At 39.9% G+C, this 13,168-nt stretch overlaps 1 protein-coding gene across 2 annotated transcripts in view; it reads left to right on the forward strand.

Annotated features, from left to right (window-relative positions):
• Window positions 1-11,487, forward strand: part of LOC133597085 (zinc finger protein 516-like) — a 107,450-nt gene extending 95,963 nt beyond the window's left edge. The window contains exon 5 of one of the 2 annotated variants that reach the window (XM_061950004.1): window positions 4,914-11,487. In XM_061950004.1, coding sequence (XP_061805988.1) covers window positions 4,914-5,149 — 236 coding nt within the window. In that variant the 3' untranslated portion in view covers window positions 5,150-11,487. The remainder of the gene's footprint in view (window positions 1-4,913) is intronic. The other variant, XM_061950006.1, reaches the window with a different exon arrangement.
• Window positions 11,488-13,168: the final 1,681 nt, after the last annotated feature.

A 13,168-nucleotide genomic window follows, 5' to 3' on the forward strand; every position in this document is an offset into this window, starting at 1 on the left:
AACTGTGAAGAGAACGCGGTCTTTTTATGAAGCCAAAGAAATAACAATTAAAAATAGGGATATGAAATAAAAAATATATATTTTCCAAAAAAAAGGGTTTTGGTTGCAAATCTTATGGCGCAACTTCAATCTCCCTTGAACAATATGTTAAAAACCTTTTATTGGTCATTCATACCAAAGCCTTGAGGTGGGCAATACTGACCGATGAAAAGGCTTCGAACATATTGTTCGGCGGAGGCACCGCCCACATGATCGAAGTTGCAAATAAATCTTTATTTTTGTTTGAAAATACTTATATTTTTTATTTTCAAACCATTTTTTGTTTGCAATTTTTTTTGGTCATAAAACTATTTTGTTCGGTTGCCTAAAAAGACAAATTTCTCTCTATAGGGCTTGAAAATGTGTCATGGAAATGCAATGCATGGCTCCTACTGCATCAGAATATTATCTTTACTTTAGGTTGAATTTAAGACTCTCCTAAAGCTGTGCTTTTTTCTTTAACAAGTTCAAAAATGTCGCCTGTGCGGCATCAATAACTGCTTGTTGTTGTAATTGCTCTAGGGGAGAAAATTTAAAAAATAGTGAGATTTGTCTAATTTCCAGCAAAGCCAAATAAATCGGGTTAGTGAGCTAATAAAGAGGCGATGAATAGCCTGGATAGCAGCTGTGAGATGATCAAACATGACTTTTAACGCCATCACCTGTTACATGTAGGTGTTTTCATGGCATTTTCACTCTAGTAAGTTTGAATCAAAGCCTGTTTAATTATGTTACACACCTAGCAAAAAAAAGTTTAACTTTAACTTAATTTAGTAGGATGTTATCGTTAGCTAAGCTAATCCAAACTATCTGCGGGTTACGTACAACGTATAATATTTGGGAAAAAAGCAATACCCCTATTCATAGATCGATAACTGAGAAGACTTTAGATATTTCCCACAATAATGCACAGTGCATTTCAGACTTGAAGTATATTTAGTTTGAAACAAATTTCTCCAGGAGACAACACAGTGATAAGTCCTACTGGCTTACCTCTGAAAAGACGACAGCCTTCTCTTTCTGATGTAAAATTCTGAGGTCTTGCACACACCCAAAGTTGGTTTGTCCGTGATCCTTTACCGACTTGGTATTCCGAAAGGGTTGGCCTGTATAAAAACTGACTCCTTTGACGACCAAGATACAGGACACTTTCGGCAGCTTGCCCAAACCTTGTCTATTGGATGTGCTCATATGGATAAATCCCACCAATTGTACTTATTTTTTAAGGTGGCGAGTCTTTGGAACAGAGTCCAGTTTGTTTCTGTACAGTCCCTTGATTTTTGTCTTTCGTATGATCCATTTTAATCCAGTTTGTTGCTCTCTCTCACAATATCGCTGGTTGAGTATAACCATGTAAACAAAAACTTTGTCCAGCAGCAATAGCGACCCAGCCCCCACAATGCATTGCAAAGTCACATGCCCTTTCTAGCCCTAGAGCAGGGGTCGGCAACCCGCGGCTCCGGAGCCGCATGCGGCTCTTTGATCACTCTGATGCGGCTCAGCTGCATACTTGCCGACCCCCCCAATTTTCCCAGGAAACTTCCGGATTTCAGTGCCTCTTGCAGAAAACTCCCGGGATTAATATTCTTCGATTTTCACCCTTACAATAATAATAAGGCCGTGCCATGATGGTACAGCATTTGGCGCCCTCTACAATCTGTATAAACAGCGTACCAGCCCTGCTTATTGTTATATGCATCTTCTGCTTGCCCATGTAAGTGACAGCAAGGCATACTTGGTCAACAGCCACACAGGTTACACTGACGGTGGCCATATAAAACAACTTTAACACTCTTACTAATAATGTGCCACACTTTGAACCAAAACTAAACAAGAATGACAAACACATTTCGGGAGAACATCTGCACCTTAACACAACATAAACACAACAGAACAAATACCCAGAATCCCATGCAGCCCTGACTCTTCCGGGCTACATTATACACCCCTGATACCACCAAACCCTGCCCCCCTCTGTGCGTCGGTTGAGGTGGGCGGGGTTTGGTAGCGGGGGTGTATAATGTAGCCCGGAAGAGTCAGGGCTGCATGGGATTCTGGGTATTTGTTCTGTTGTGTTTATGTTGTGTTACGGTGCAGATGTTCTCCCGAAATGTGTTTGTCATTCTTGTTTGGTGTGGGTTCACAGTGTGGCGCATTATTAGTAAGAGTGTTAAAGTTTTTTAGACCGCCACCGTCAGTGTAACCTGTGTGGTTGTTGAACAAGTATGCCTTGCTGTCACTTATGTGAGCAAGCAGAAGCCCCGTACAACGTGTGGATGGGCTGGCACGCTGGTTGTAGTGGTCGCTAAATGCTGTACCATCGCGGCACGTTCGAGAGAATACTTGCCCTGAATTTCGTTGTCTGCCGGAAAAATCGGGAGGGTTGACAAGTATGACGCTGTCAAGCGCTGTTCATATAAAACCCGCGGGCCGCACTAACATTCAATTTTCATATTGATGTGTGGGCTGTGTGTCTGAGACCCTTGGTTTATACATAGCACAAAGCAAAAAAAAAACTTTGTATGCAGTGTTATTTCATTTTAAATTTCAAAAGATATTTGTGGCTCTCATTGTTTTTTTAATTTGTGAAACTGGTCAAAATGGCTCTTTGACTGGTAAAGGTTGCCGACCCCTGCCCTAGAGAGACCCAGTTAGAGCATTTGCAGTGGAAGTATAGCGTAGCCTGTGAATGCCGTGTGTGTCTGCGACAGCTACACTATAGGACGATAACGCTGACAACATTTTGCACTTCATTATGTCTCCCAAGCGCGAGGCAGACTCTTCAGGGTGCAGTGCACCAAACAAAAGGAAGGTAAAAGTGGAGTGAAGTTAGACATTATAAAACACTCAGTGAAGAAAATCAACATTTGGTACATGTCCCGTCCAAGTTTGTTGGGTTCAAATCTTTTCCTACTAAATAGATAATGCTAACTGAGCAGTGTAAACCCCAAAAAACTGTCCCTCCATCTCATGCAACGCCTCTACCAGTGGGCACGACAACCACAGGAATAAAATTAAATAATTGTTCTCTTTTACCTTAGGAGGTTATCTAATCGTTGCCGTTGGTTTGTCTGTCAATTAGTTAGTTAGCTAGTTAGTTAGTTAGCAGAATAACTCAAAAAGTTACGTAATCTTTCGGGAAATGTCTAAAGTGGGATAAGGAACAACTGATTAGATTTCGAAGCTGAACCAGATTATTTCTACTACGTTACTTTACATTTACGCTTCTCTGTGTTTGTGTGTAAGTTAGCGGCCCTGCAGAGACGAAGACAGTACAAGAGTGTTCACTCTATTTCTTTCATTCCGCTAAAGATAGGTCAAAAAGTTATTGACAAATTTTCATCTAACGTACAGGAAATGTCCGAAATGATATACCGTATTGTATGGACTATAGAGCGTGCCACCGTATAAACCGCACCCACTAAATTTTAGAAGGAAAAATATTTTTCATACATTAGCCGCACCAAACTATAAGCCGCAGACCTTAATTGTTTCCAAAAGGTGCCTGTAACATGGCAGTAAAACGGGTGATCAACAAAACAGAAGTCATTGTCATGGACCCACAAGCTGCAAAAACGAGCTCTCCAATCAGCTTAACGGAATTAATAACTGTGAGGTGAGGTTTTGGTGAATTTACAAAACTGAAAACAATACAAAAAGAATGCCATTGTAAGTTAATAATACTAACACAGACACTCGTAAACATGGTAGCATATTAGCTAATGCAAACGATACAAATACACATTAAAAAAACAGACATCAGACATTGGAAAGTTCCGTAAATATACATTATTTTAGTTATATTGTAAAACTTACAAACGTTGCTTGGAGTTATGAATGAAGAAACCATACGAGTAAAACGCTATGGACGACTCAAAGACGGATCGGCACTTGTACTTCCGGTTCAAGGCACTAAAACAGAAGGAACAACTGTAGACATTCACTGCGGCACTTGCAGTGAGCAAACTCATCCAAAACATGGCGCCATAGCACAAACAATAACACACCTTTCCAGTCTCTCTGCTTTTGTTTTATGAAAACCATTTGTAGAATACGAAACATTATGGCCGTTTGCGAACAAAAATCCACGAATTAGCCGCACTGCTTTATAAGCCGCAGAGTTCAAAGCATAGGAAAAAAGTAGCAGCTTTCAGTCTGGAAAATAAATAATTACATTTTGAGGCTGATCTGGATTATTTTTATTACTTGCCTTCCATTTACATTTCACGCCTCAACTTCTGTGTGTGTTTGCTGGCGGTCTTGCCTCCACCCACAGAGACAAAAGAGGATGACTGACAAGAGGCTTTCTTTCATTCCACTATAGATAACTCAAAACGTTATGGCTGTATTTTCATCTTACTTTCAGGAAATTCAGAAATTGTATAAGGAAAAAGTAATTACACTTTGGTGCTGATCCGGATCACCGTCTGAAGTCAGGACTTTTTTATTATTGGGAAATAGGGTCTCGTCTGAGGTCTGTGGTCTCCGAGTACATTTCTAGTTTATTATTGTTTCATTTAAATATTGTATTTAAACATTTTTCACTGTATTTAATATGTCCTTCGTGCATATAATTTTGGTATAAAATCTACACTGAAACTCAACTTACAACACAGTTACGGAACTTGTTGGTAACCTGAGGTCCACCTGTATAGCTGCACTTGGGTTACTGCAGGTGTAATGCACAGGTATCCTAATATTTACCTCCATATTTTGTACATAAGGTGTCCCTTTTCCTGTTAAATAATGCTTTTTGCTCCCCATTTTATTTCCCGTTGTACTGTCTCATCTGTGGTATACATGCATGATGTCACGTCACCAAATCCCTTGACGCTGCCACATGACCTTTAAAAATGTTCTCTGTGTGTGTTTAGGGGAGAGGCCTTTCTGCTGCCAGCTCTGCCCATACAGAGCATCTCAGAAAGGGAACCTGAAGACACATGTCCAGAGTGTCCACCACTTGCCTTTTGACAACAACCAGTACCCAGACTCAAGGACCTTGTTATCAAGCCCCGAGGAACGAGGAGCTTGTCAGACCACCACCGACGTCACGGGAGCAGCAATAGGTCCTCACATACAATCCAGGCCAGTCAGGGACTCACACATCTGACTACACCATCATTACTTTAAAAATATGAGGACTCGAGGAAATTTGCAGTTTTCGGATGACAATTTTAAATATGTTCTTGCTTCGCCATCCTTTAATGAGGGTTTCCTATATTTTTTTGTAGTTTGAAGGAGCTGTTTTAGAATAAATACATAGAAAAGGCTGCTCTACAATACAGTACAACAAGTACAGTACAGTCCTGTACAAGTTAGGGTTTACACCCATTTATGTCTTAACGTGCAGTAAAATGAAGTTTGCCAGCTCAACAAATAATATGGGAAAATGAAGACTGTGTTTAATCTATGTTTTTTTTCTAGGGTCCATGACAAAACCCATACTGTCCTAATGGTAGTCCCAACAGATAAAGAGTCCTACGGCTACTACTCGAGCAGCCGCAAACATGCTTAAAAACGACTAGTGATTATTTGATTATCAATGTAGTGGCCGATAAATGTTCTCTGGATTGTATAATTGATTAATCGACTAATCATAGCAGCTATAAAGAGTTTGTCTTCAGGGCTGGAAGCCATTAAAATGTCTGCGTGTGTGTGTGTGTGTGTGTGTGTGTGTGTGTGTGTGTGTGTGTGTGTGTGTGTGTGTGTGTGTGTGTGTGTGTGTGTGTGTGTGTCAGCATGCACAAATGTGTTAAAGTCACTTGGCTCCACTCTTTAAGTGCGGTCTTAGGAGTGACCACTCTGAGGGGGAATGATTAGAGGCAGGGAGGTGAGATTAGTGAGAGAGAGAAAGATGTGTCTGCACTAATGCTCATTAAAAAGAGTTGCGTTTTAATAGCCATTATAAATGAGTGTACCGTTTTTATGGTCATACAATTATTGTCAATTGAAGAGGAAGGGGCTGAGTGCCGGCAGTTTCCATCTATATAACTCCTTTATATTACTGAGCCTTTCCCACACTGACACTTTGACTTTGATTTACGCTGCAAACCTGCAGTGGGAGCGGCATGAAGTCTCAGATAGAAATTGCACAAATTACAGTCCGGCTTGTGCACTTTTGGTGGCAAATATAATTCTGTTAATGTGCTAAATGACACTAAGATGTCAAAACGCACAGATGTTCAATAGTCAGATTCATTCTAGACTTCCCTTTTTACTCGAAAAAAATTACATAGATTCACTGCAACCCCTTTTAAGATTTATGTACCAGACACATTTTAGTTTCTTGGTTACTGTCTTAAAGGGGTACTGCAGTTTTTTTTTTTAAATGTTTGCCTATCTTTCACAATCTTTACGTGAGACAAGAAAACATATGTCTTCCTTTTTTCATCCATTCTAACTAGTAAATAAATGTGATCATGAGAGCCAACAAACACAACAAAACATCACTTACTGTACAATGTCTTCTCTCACTGGGATGCCGACTGATGGGATGCTCATATATTCCTGTTTAGATGAAGAATGACTCATAATCCTCACAAAGAAAAAAAGTGGGGTGCAACTAAGCATATTTTCATGTTTTTCTCACCATTTCTGGGTCTAAGATGCCAAAGTTGAACAACTTTACGGATTATGTCCTCATTCTTCTACTATCAAAGTGAGAGACATTATTTATGATCTACAAAAAACTTTCACAAGTTCCGAGACGAGAAAGCAGCTCACCAGCTGATGATGTATGTCTGTGTTAGTGCTTATAATAATATCACTAATACTTGGTTGGTATTCAGGTCATTGCTGGCGGTTTTTGGATGGTTATTTAGAAGGCGTTATGGGTGAAATAGACTCCATTGTCAGTGGATTTTTATATACATCTGTCTTCTTGTCTCTCATAATGATCATGAACGATAGGCAAAACTTTAAAAAGAGAAGTGCAGTTCTCCTTCGATGTGGTCAACTACTTGATCAGTGTGCACAGCACATTAGCATTGGACTCTGCAACTGATCACCACAATTGAATACAACTCAATACCCAGAATAAAGTGGTTGTCGTTATTGAATGATTTGTAGCTTAGGATGCTAAGAGTTCTAAGAAAGTGCAGTCTGCGGTCAAAAAGTCAGGCCTGCATGCCTTGTTGGTCCCATAGCGGGACATTTAACAATGCAGCCTCAGGACTTTCCTCGACGATACAACCTAGTATTTTCACACCCATTCTATCCTTCAGCCATGCCGCTAAATAATGACCTCGTAGCTGTTTTAGAGCACATGTGTGCATGTGGTTTTTTTCAACCTGGAAATACGGTGGTACCTCAACTTACAAGTATTTTGAGAGCTGTCTCCTGCCTTTAAGTTGTGAGCATTCCTGGCGCTGGTAGTATTTGTCCACAACCAGAGAGCGACACAATCCTGCCCTCCAACCACCAGAACTGAAAAAGGGAGTGAAAAGGAAAGACACTCATCAAATCAGAAAAACAAATCAATTAAAAACTTGGGATGTACGATATCATCACAGTTTAAAGGCCACGGTACGGTATTATTGCGGTATCTTCCAAAAAAAAAAGAAGAATTGGTAATAATGCCATCGTGTGTAAAATGAAATGGGAAGATTGTTAACGATAAACACACTTACTGTAATTGAACACAAACATAATGCTCAAATTATCTAATCATATGTTTTACTATAAACAAGTATTTTGAAGTGCAAATAATAGTGCTGTAACATCCAGTGTTTCAAGTAACAAGCAAATATAAAAATATAGTTTGGTGTTTTCAAACTGACCGTGTAAACATCCAGTGTAAGAAGTGTAAAACAAAAATGTTCACCTTTAACTTACTGAGACCCCGAGAATGCTGACAATTTCACTTTTAACACATTTTAATACCTCACAAATTGATGTTTGGCCCCACTGGCTTGCTTAGTTTCACATCAAGGATATTTTCCAGGTGATGGTAAATCAAGTGGCTTCTCATATTTCTAATATTACCCAACTTATGTCTGCCAACTTTTCGTTGCATGTCCGCGCTCCCACACGATATCACTCCATGTCTATACTCATTTGTCAGATTGAAGAGAGACATGTTTCCTCCTTGATCGTTTTTGTTCATTGCAAAACCAAAATGCATTCATACTTATGATTGAAACAACGAAGGAGGTTCCGACAGTTTTCCGCTCTGCACAGGGGATCATCGGAGATTTACTGTGGTTTACTTCCCAGACCAGCCCATTCAACAGCACCAGAAAAACATACACTGAAGGGAGTGCTCCACGTTCTCGTTTGATACCGTCACATTCCATGGGAATTTTGAAACGGCAACGTACCGCACTACTTACAATACAGTTACATCTCTATTAAATCATGTCCTACCAGGGGGGAGGTCCCCACATCTGCGGTCCCCTCCAAGGTTTCTCATTGTCATCCCATTGGGTTGAGTTTTTTCTTGCCCTGATGTGGGATCTGAGCCGAGGACGTCGTTGTGGCTTGTGCAGCCCTTTGAGACACTTGTGATTTAGGGCTATATAAGTCAACTTTGATTGGTTGATTGATACCGTGTAGCAGACTCGGCGAGAAAGCCTGACCGCAGCACCGCCAGTCCGCACCATTCCGAAAGTAAAAGTCAGCCTGCACATTTATCAAGACATTTATCCATGAGAATATCGAGAAGCTGCTGAGTAGTGTACACAACCCGCTTCAGTTCGTGTTCAATTCAAACCGGACAATCGAGCAGTAGCTTTGCTCACTGGGTCAAGTCGGTTGCTTTCAACTCTGACCTCTCCAGTCCGACATGCAAAGACGTCCGTGTGCAACATAAACAACAATAACAATTACTATATTTACATGATGGAGAAGAAGCCTGAATGGCACGCCACATTCGTCCCGTCCCCAAGTAAATACTGTACAATATTATTATTTAATATTAATTCATAAAACTACTGTGCTACTTTCGACTGTAATGTAATGTGTTTTTCTTTTTCAGAATCAGAACCAGATTTATTTGGCCAAGTATACTTGCATATACAGGGAACTTGTCTTCGGTAGTTGTTAGCTCTCTAAACATACAACAAATAGACAAGTATACATTCACTGAGCAAGCAAGTACTTTTGAAAGGCATGTTACATAAAAAAAATGGTGGTATTGTGAGAGGGTCAAGTACGGATGAAATACATTTAGGTTCATTTCAATGGGAGACATTGATTTGAGATACGAGCATTTTGAGTCATAGAACCAATCTAGCTCGTAAATTGAGGTACCACTGTACTTAATCATTGGAAAAAATTGTAATTAGGAAAGGATTACTAACATCCACTCTGCAGCCTTTCTTCAACATGTGTACTAGCCGGCATCATTTGCGTGTTAACTTGAAGAAGAGGGCTGGGCTATATGAGGAGTTTTTTTGTCTCTTTTACTTGGGTTTGTTTCCTCAACAACCCCAAATTGTGTAAGCCATGCATCAACGCTTTGGGGGGAAGAAGAACAAATTGTCAGGGAATTTAAATGTTTTTGCACGGGTGGACGATGCAAAACTGTTAACAGAGAATGAGACTATAAGTCTGTTTTGAAACCTCAGTAGTTTTTAACGACCAAACAATGGATGTAATACCAGCTTGTCGTTGAAATATGCATACAATATTGTGTGCTTCAATATGCCTAATGATACACAAATGTGTATATTGAAGTTGTGCATTGGTGAAAATACTTGAAAATGGATATTCTAGCCTTGTAGTGTAGAGTAGTACTAATACCCACGTTGTACAGAATTCCCTTTAAGATGAATAATAACCTCCTCGGTTAGGAATTTGTACTCCGAAGTGTGACTTGGAAAAAAGTGTGCAGGCGGAGTGAGTGTAATATAAACGATGTACGTGTAATCCAATCCTACCAAACCCTTTATATACAGCGGTAGAAACCAAATGGCATTTTTAGTGCACTTAGAATAGGTTACTGCGTTTAACTTTGGGTTCAGTTCTAGCCAAGGTTACGTTGAGAACGTTTCTTTAACAGTGCCAGCTTAATGTAAATCTGGAAGCGTTTTGCATAGATTTTAATGACAGTTTAGTTATGTTTCCTCAAGGAAAGTTTGACAAGTGCTTATTGTTCATGAAGATGTAAGAGCTTGTTTTTAGTCTCTATTTGCTAAATTGTAGAATTTGTGTCATTAACTCGCCGTGTCTGGCCTCCCACTGGGACTGTTTTTTTTTTCTTCTTTTGGGGGTTTATCACTTATTTTAAGTTGTATTTTTTTCTGTCTGTGAGCTTTTTATTTGTAATCAACTTCATGATTAATGTACCTTAGACGACCTTATTATTCCAAGTGTTTTGGTTGGAATCTGTATTTATTATCACTTCAAAAAGGACACAAGGACAGAGGCAGGACGGTTGTTTGGTAGTTTTGATTTTTCTGGGTTACTATTTTTTTGTTTTTTTTGTTTTTTTTACTGTGTCGTTTTAAAGCCAGCAAGCTGAAGTGAAAGCTCTACCTCGTCTGAGCCATTCTCAGTTCTGTTACACTTTTGTAAATCATTTCAAAAACATGTTATGTCATGTCCACAATAAAGACACACAAAATGGCAAGGTTTGGCACCGCGTCTCCTGGTTGTTTTGCTTCCGCGCCACTGTGACTGAACACGTCCACACTCAGATTAAACAAGTTTCAGATCTTACTCACCTATCTGGTGGGAACTTTACCCAGAACCCCGCAGTGCACATCACTGCATACTCACAAATGACATATCTTGTACTCTGCTTTGTTGCTCACAATTGGCTTCTTGTTGCCATTACCACTCACTGTCAACAGCTGAACACACGTCAACAAGCCATGACTTCAAAAAAAAAGAAAAAAAAAAGCACTGAAAGAACAACAACTGCAACCTTTTCTTGTATTGCCCCCCACATTTTTTAATCAGTCTAAAATTGGCATGAGAGCTGATGTCATACTCAGGCTTTTTGTGGCCATAAACAACATTTATTTTTTTAGACCAGTTGATCTGCTGTCTCCCTTTTCTGCTATGTAGGTTATCAGGTGACCACGGATCAGCCTCCACAGAGGACGCGTTAGCTGTTCCAAGTCGGGACCTGTGGTGGATCAGTTGGTGACGTCTCTGCGCCCGACTTGTCTCCATTCAAGGTGAACTGTATCCACTCCGCATCCATTGCACCGGTCACCCAAGCCACAACCAGGATGTCGTTGTGGCTTGTGCAGCCCTTTGAGACATTTGTGATTAAGGGTTATATAAGTCAACTTTGATTGATAGTTTGAGGCCTTTCGGTCCTTCGTATCCAATTAGGTTCATTAGATCTTCTAAGAATTATGTCATATTTATTCTTATAGCCAGACTTGTGACAAGGCTACAACTGTGTTTTGAAAAATGCATCAGTTTTTTCAAAATAAAAATAAGTGCATTTTTTTCAAGTGAAATGTAAGTATAATTCAGTCTGGTATTTGTTTCAAACAAATTATTTACCTACGTTTTTCACTCTCATATATTTTGATATTTGAGCTTCTGTTTTTATCCCAATAGCAAATCTTATTTTTTACAGGGTTTTTTTGTTTTTGTTTTTAGTTTCAGATCTTTTTTTTTTTTATATGGCCACAATTCTAAATAAAAAAAATTAAGATTCGAAACTGAAATAAACCAGCTCAAAAATCAAAATATATTACATGAAAGTGAAAAATCTAAATTAAACAATTATAAGAGTGAATCATAATCACATTCAAACTGACTTTTTAAATTATTTTTGATTTTGATTTTGAATATACCAATATATTTTTCAAAATCAACATAAAATCTTAAAGGCCTACTGAAACGCGATTTTCTTATTTAAACGGGGATAGCAGGTCCATTCTATGTGTCATACTTGATCATTTCGCGATATTGCCATAATTTTTGCTGAAAGGATTTAGTAGAGAACATCGACGATAAAGTTCGCAACTTTTGGTCGCTGATAAAAAAGCCTTGCCTGTACCGAAAGTAGCAGACGAGTAGCGTGACGTCACAGGTTGTGGAGCTCCTCACATCCGCACATTGTTTACAATCATGGCCAGCAGCAGCGAGAGCGATTCGGACAGAGAAAGCGACGATTTCCCCATTAATTTGAGCGAGGATGAAAGATGTGTGGATGAGGAAAGTGAGAGTGAAGGACTAGAGGGCAGTGGGAGCGATTCAGATAGGGAAGATTCTGTGAGAGGCGGGTGGGACCTGATATTCAGCTGGGAATGACTAAAACAGTAAATAAACACAAGACATATATATACTCTATTAGCCACAACACAACCAGGCTTATATTTAATATGCCGCAAATTAATCCCGCATAACAAACATCTCCCCCCTCCCGTCCATATAACCCGCCAATACAACTCAAACACCTGCACAACGCACTCAATCCCATAGACCAAAGTACCGTTCACCTCCCCAAAGTTCATACAGCACATATATTTCCCCAAAGTCCCCAAAGTTACGTACGTGACATGCACATAGCGGCACGCACGTACGGGCAAGCGATCAAATGTTTGCATGCGTACTCACGGTACCGTGTCTGCGTATCCAACTCAAAGTCCTCCTGGTAAGAGTCTCTGTTGTCCCAGTTCTCCACAGGCCAATGGTAAAGCTTGACTGTCATCTTCCGGGAATGTAAACAATGAAACACCGGCTGTGTTTGTGTTGCTGCAACCGCCCGCAATACACCGCTTCCCACCTACAGCTTTCTTCTTTGCTGTCTCCATTGTTCATTGAACAAATTGCAAAAGATTCACCAACACAGATGTCCAGAATACTGTGGAATTTTGCGATGAAAACAGACAACTTATTAGCTGGCCACCATGCTGTCCCAAAATGTCCTCAACAATCCGTGACGTCACGCGCTGACGTCATCATACCGAGACGTTTTCAGCAGGATATTTCGCGCAAAATTTAAAATTGCACTTTAGTAAGCTAACCCGGCCGTATTGGCATGTGTTGCAATGTTAAGATTTCATCATTGATGTATAAACTATCAGACTGCGTGGTCGGTAGTAGTGGGTTTCAGTAGGCCTTTAATTATTCAGTTCTAAAGTGTGTTTTTTTTTCCAAGTACTAACATTTAATTAGCTCCTATTATCACGATTGGGTCGCATCTTACTGTTCGCCTGGGATG

The sequence above is a fragment of the Nerophis lumbriciformis genome, linkage group LG04 (assembly GCF_033978685.3).
Source record: "Nerophis lumbriciformis linkage group LG04, RoL_Nlum_v2.1, whole genome shotgun sequence".
Classification (NCBI taxonomy): domain Eukaryota; kingdom Metazoa; phylum Chordata; class Actinopteri; order Syngnathiformes; family Syngnathidae; genus Nerophis; species Nerophis lumbriciformis.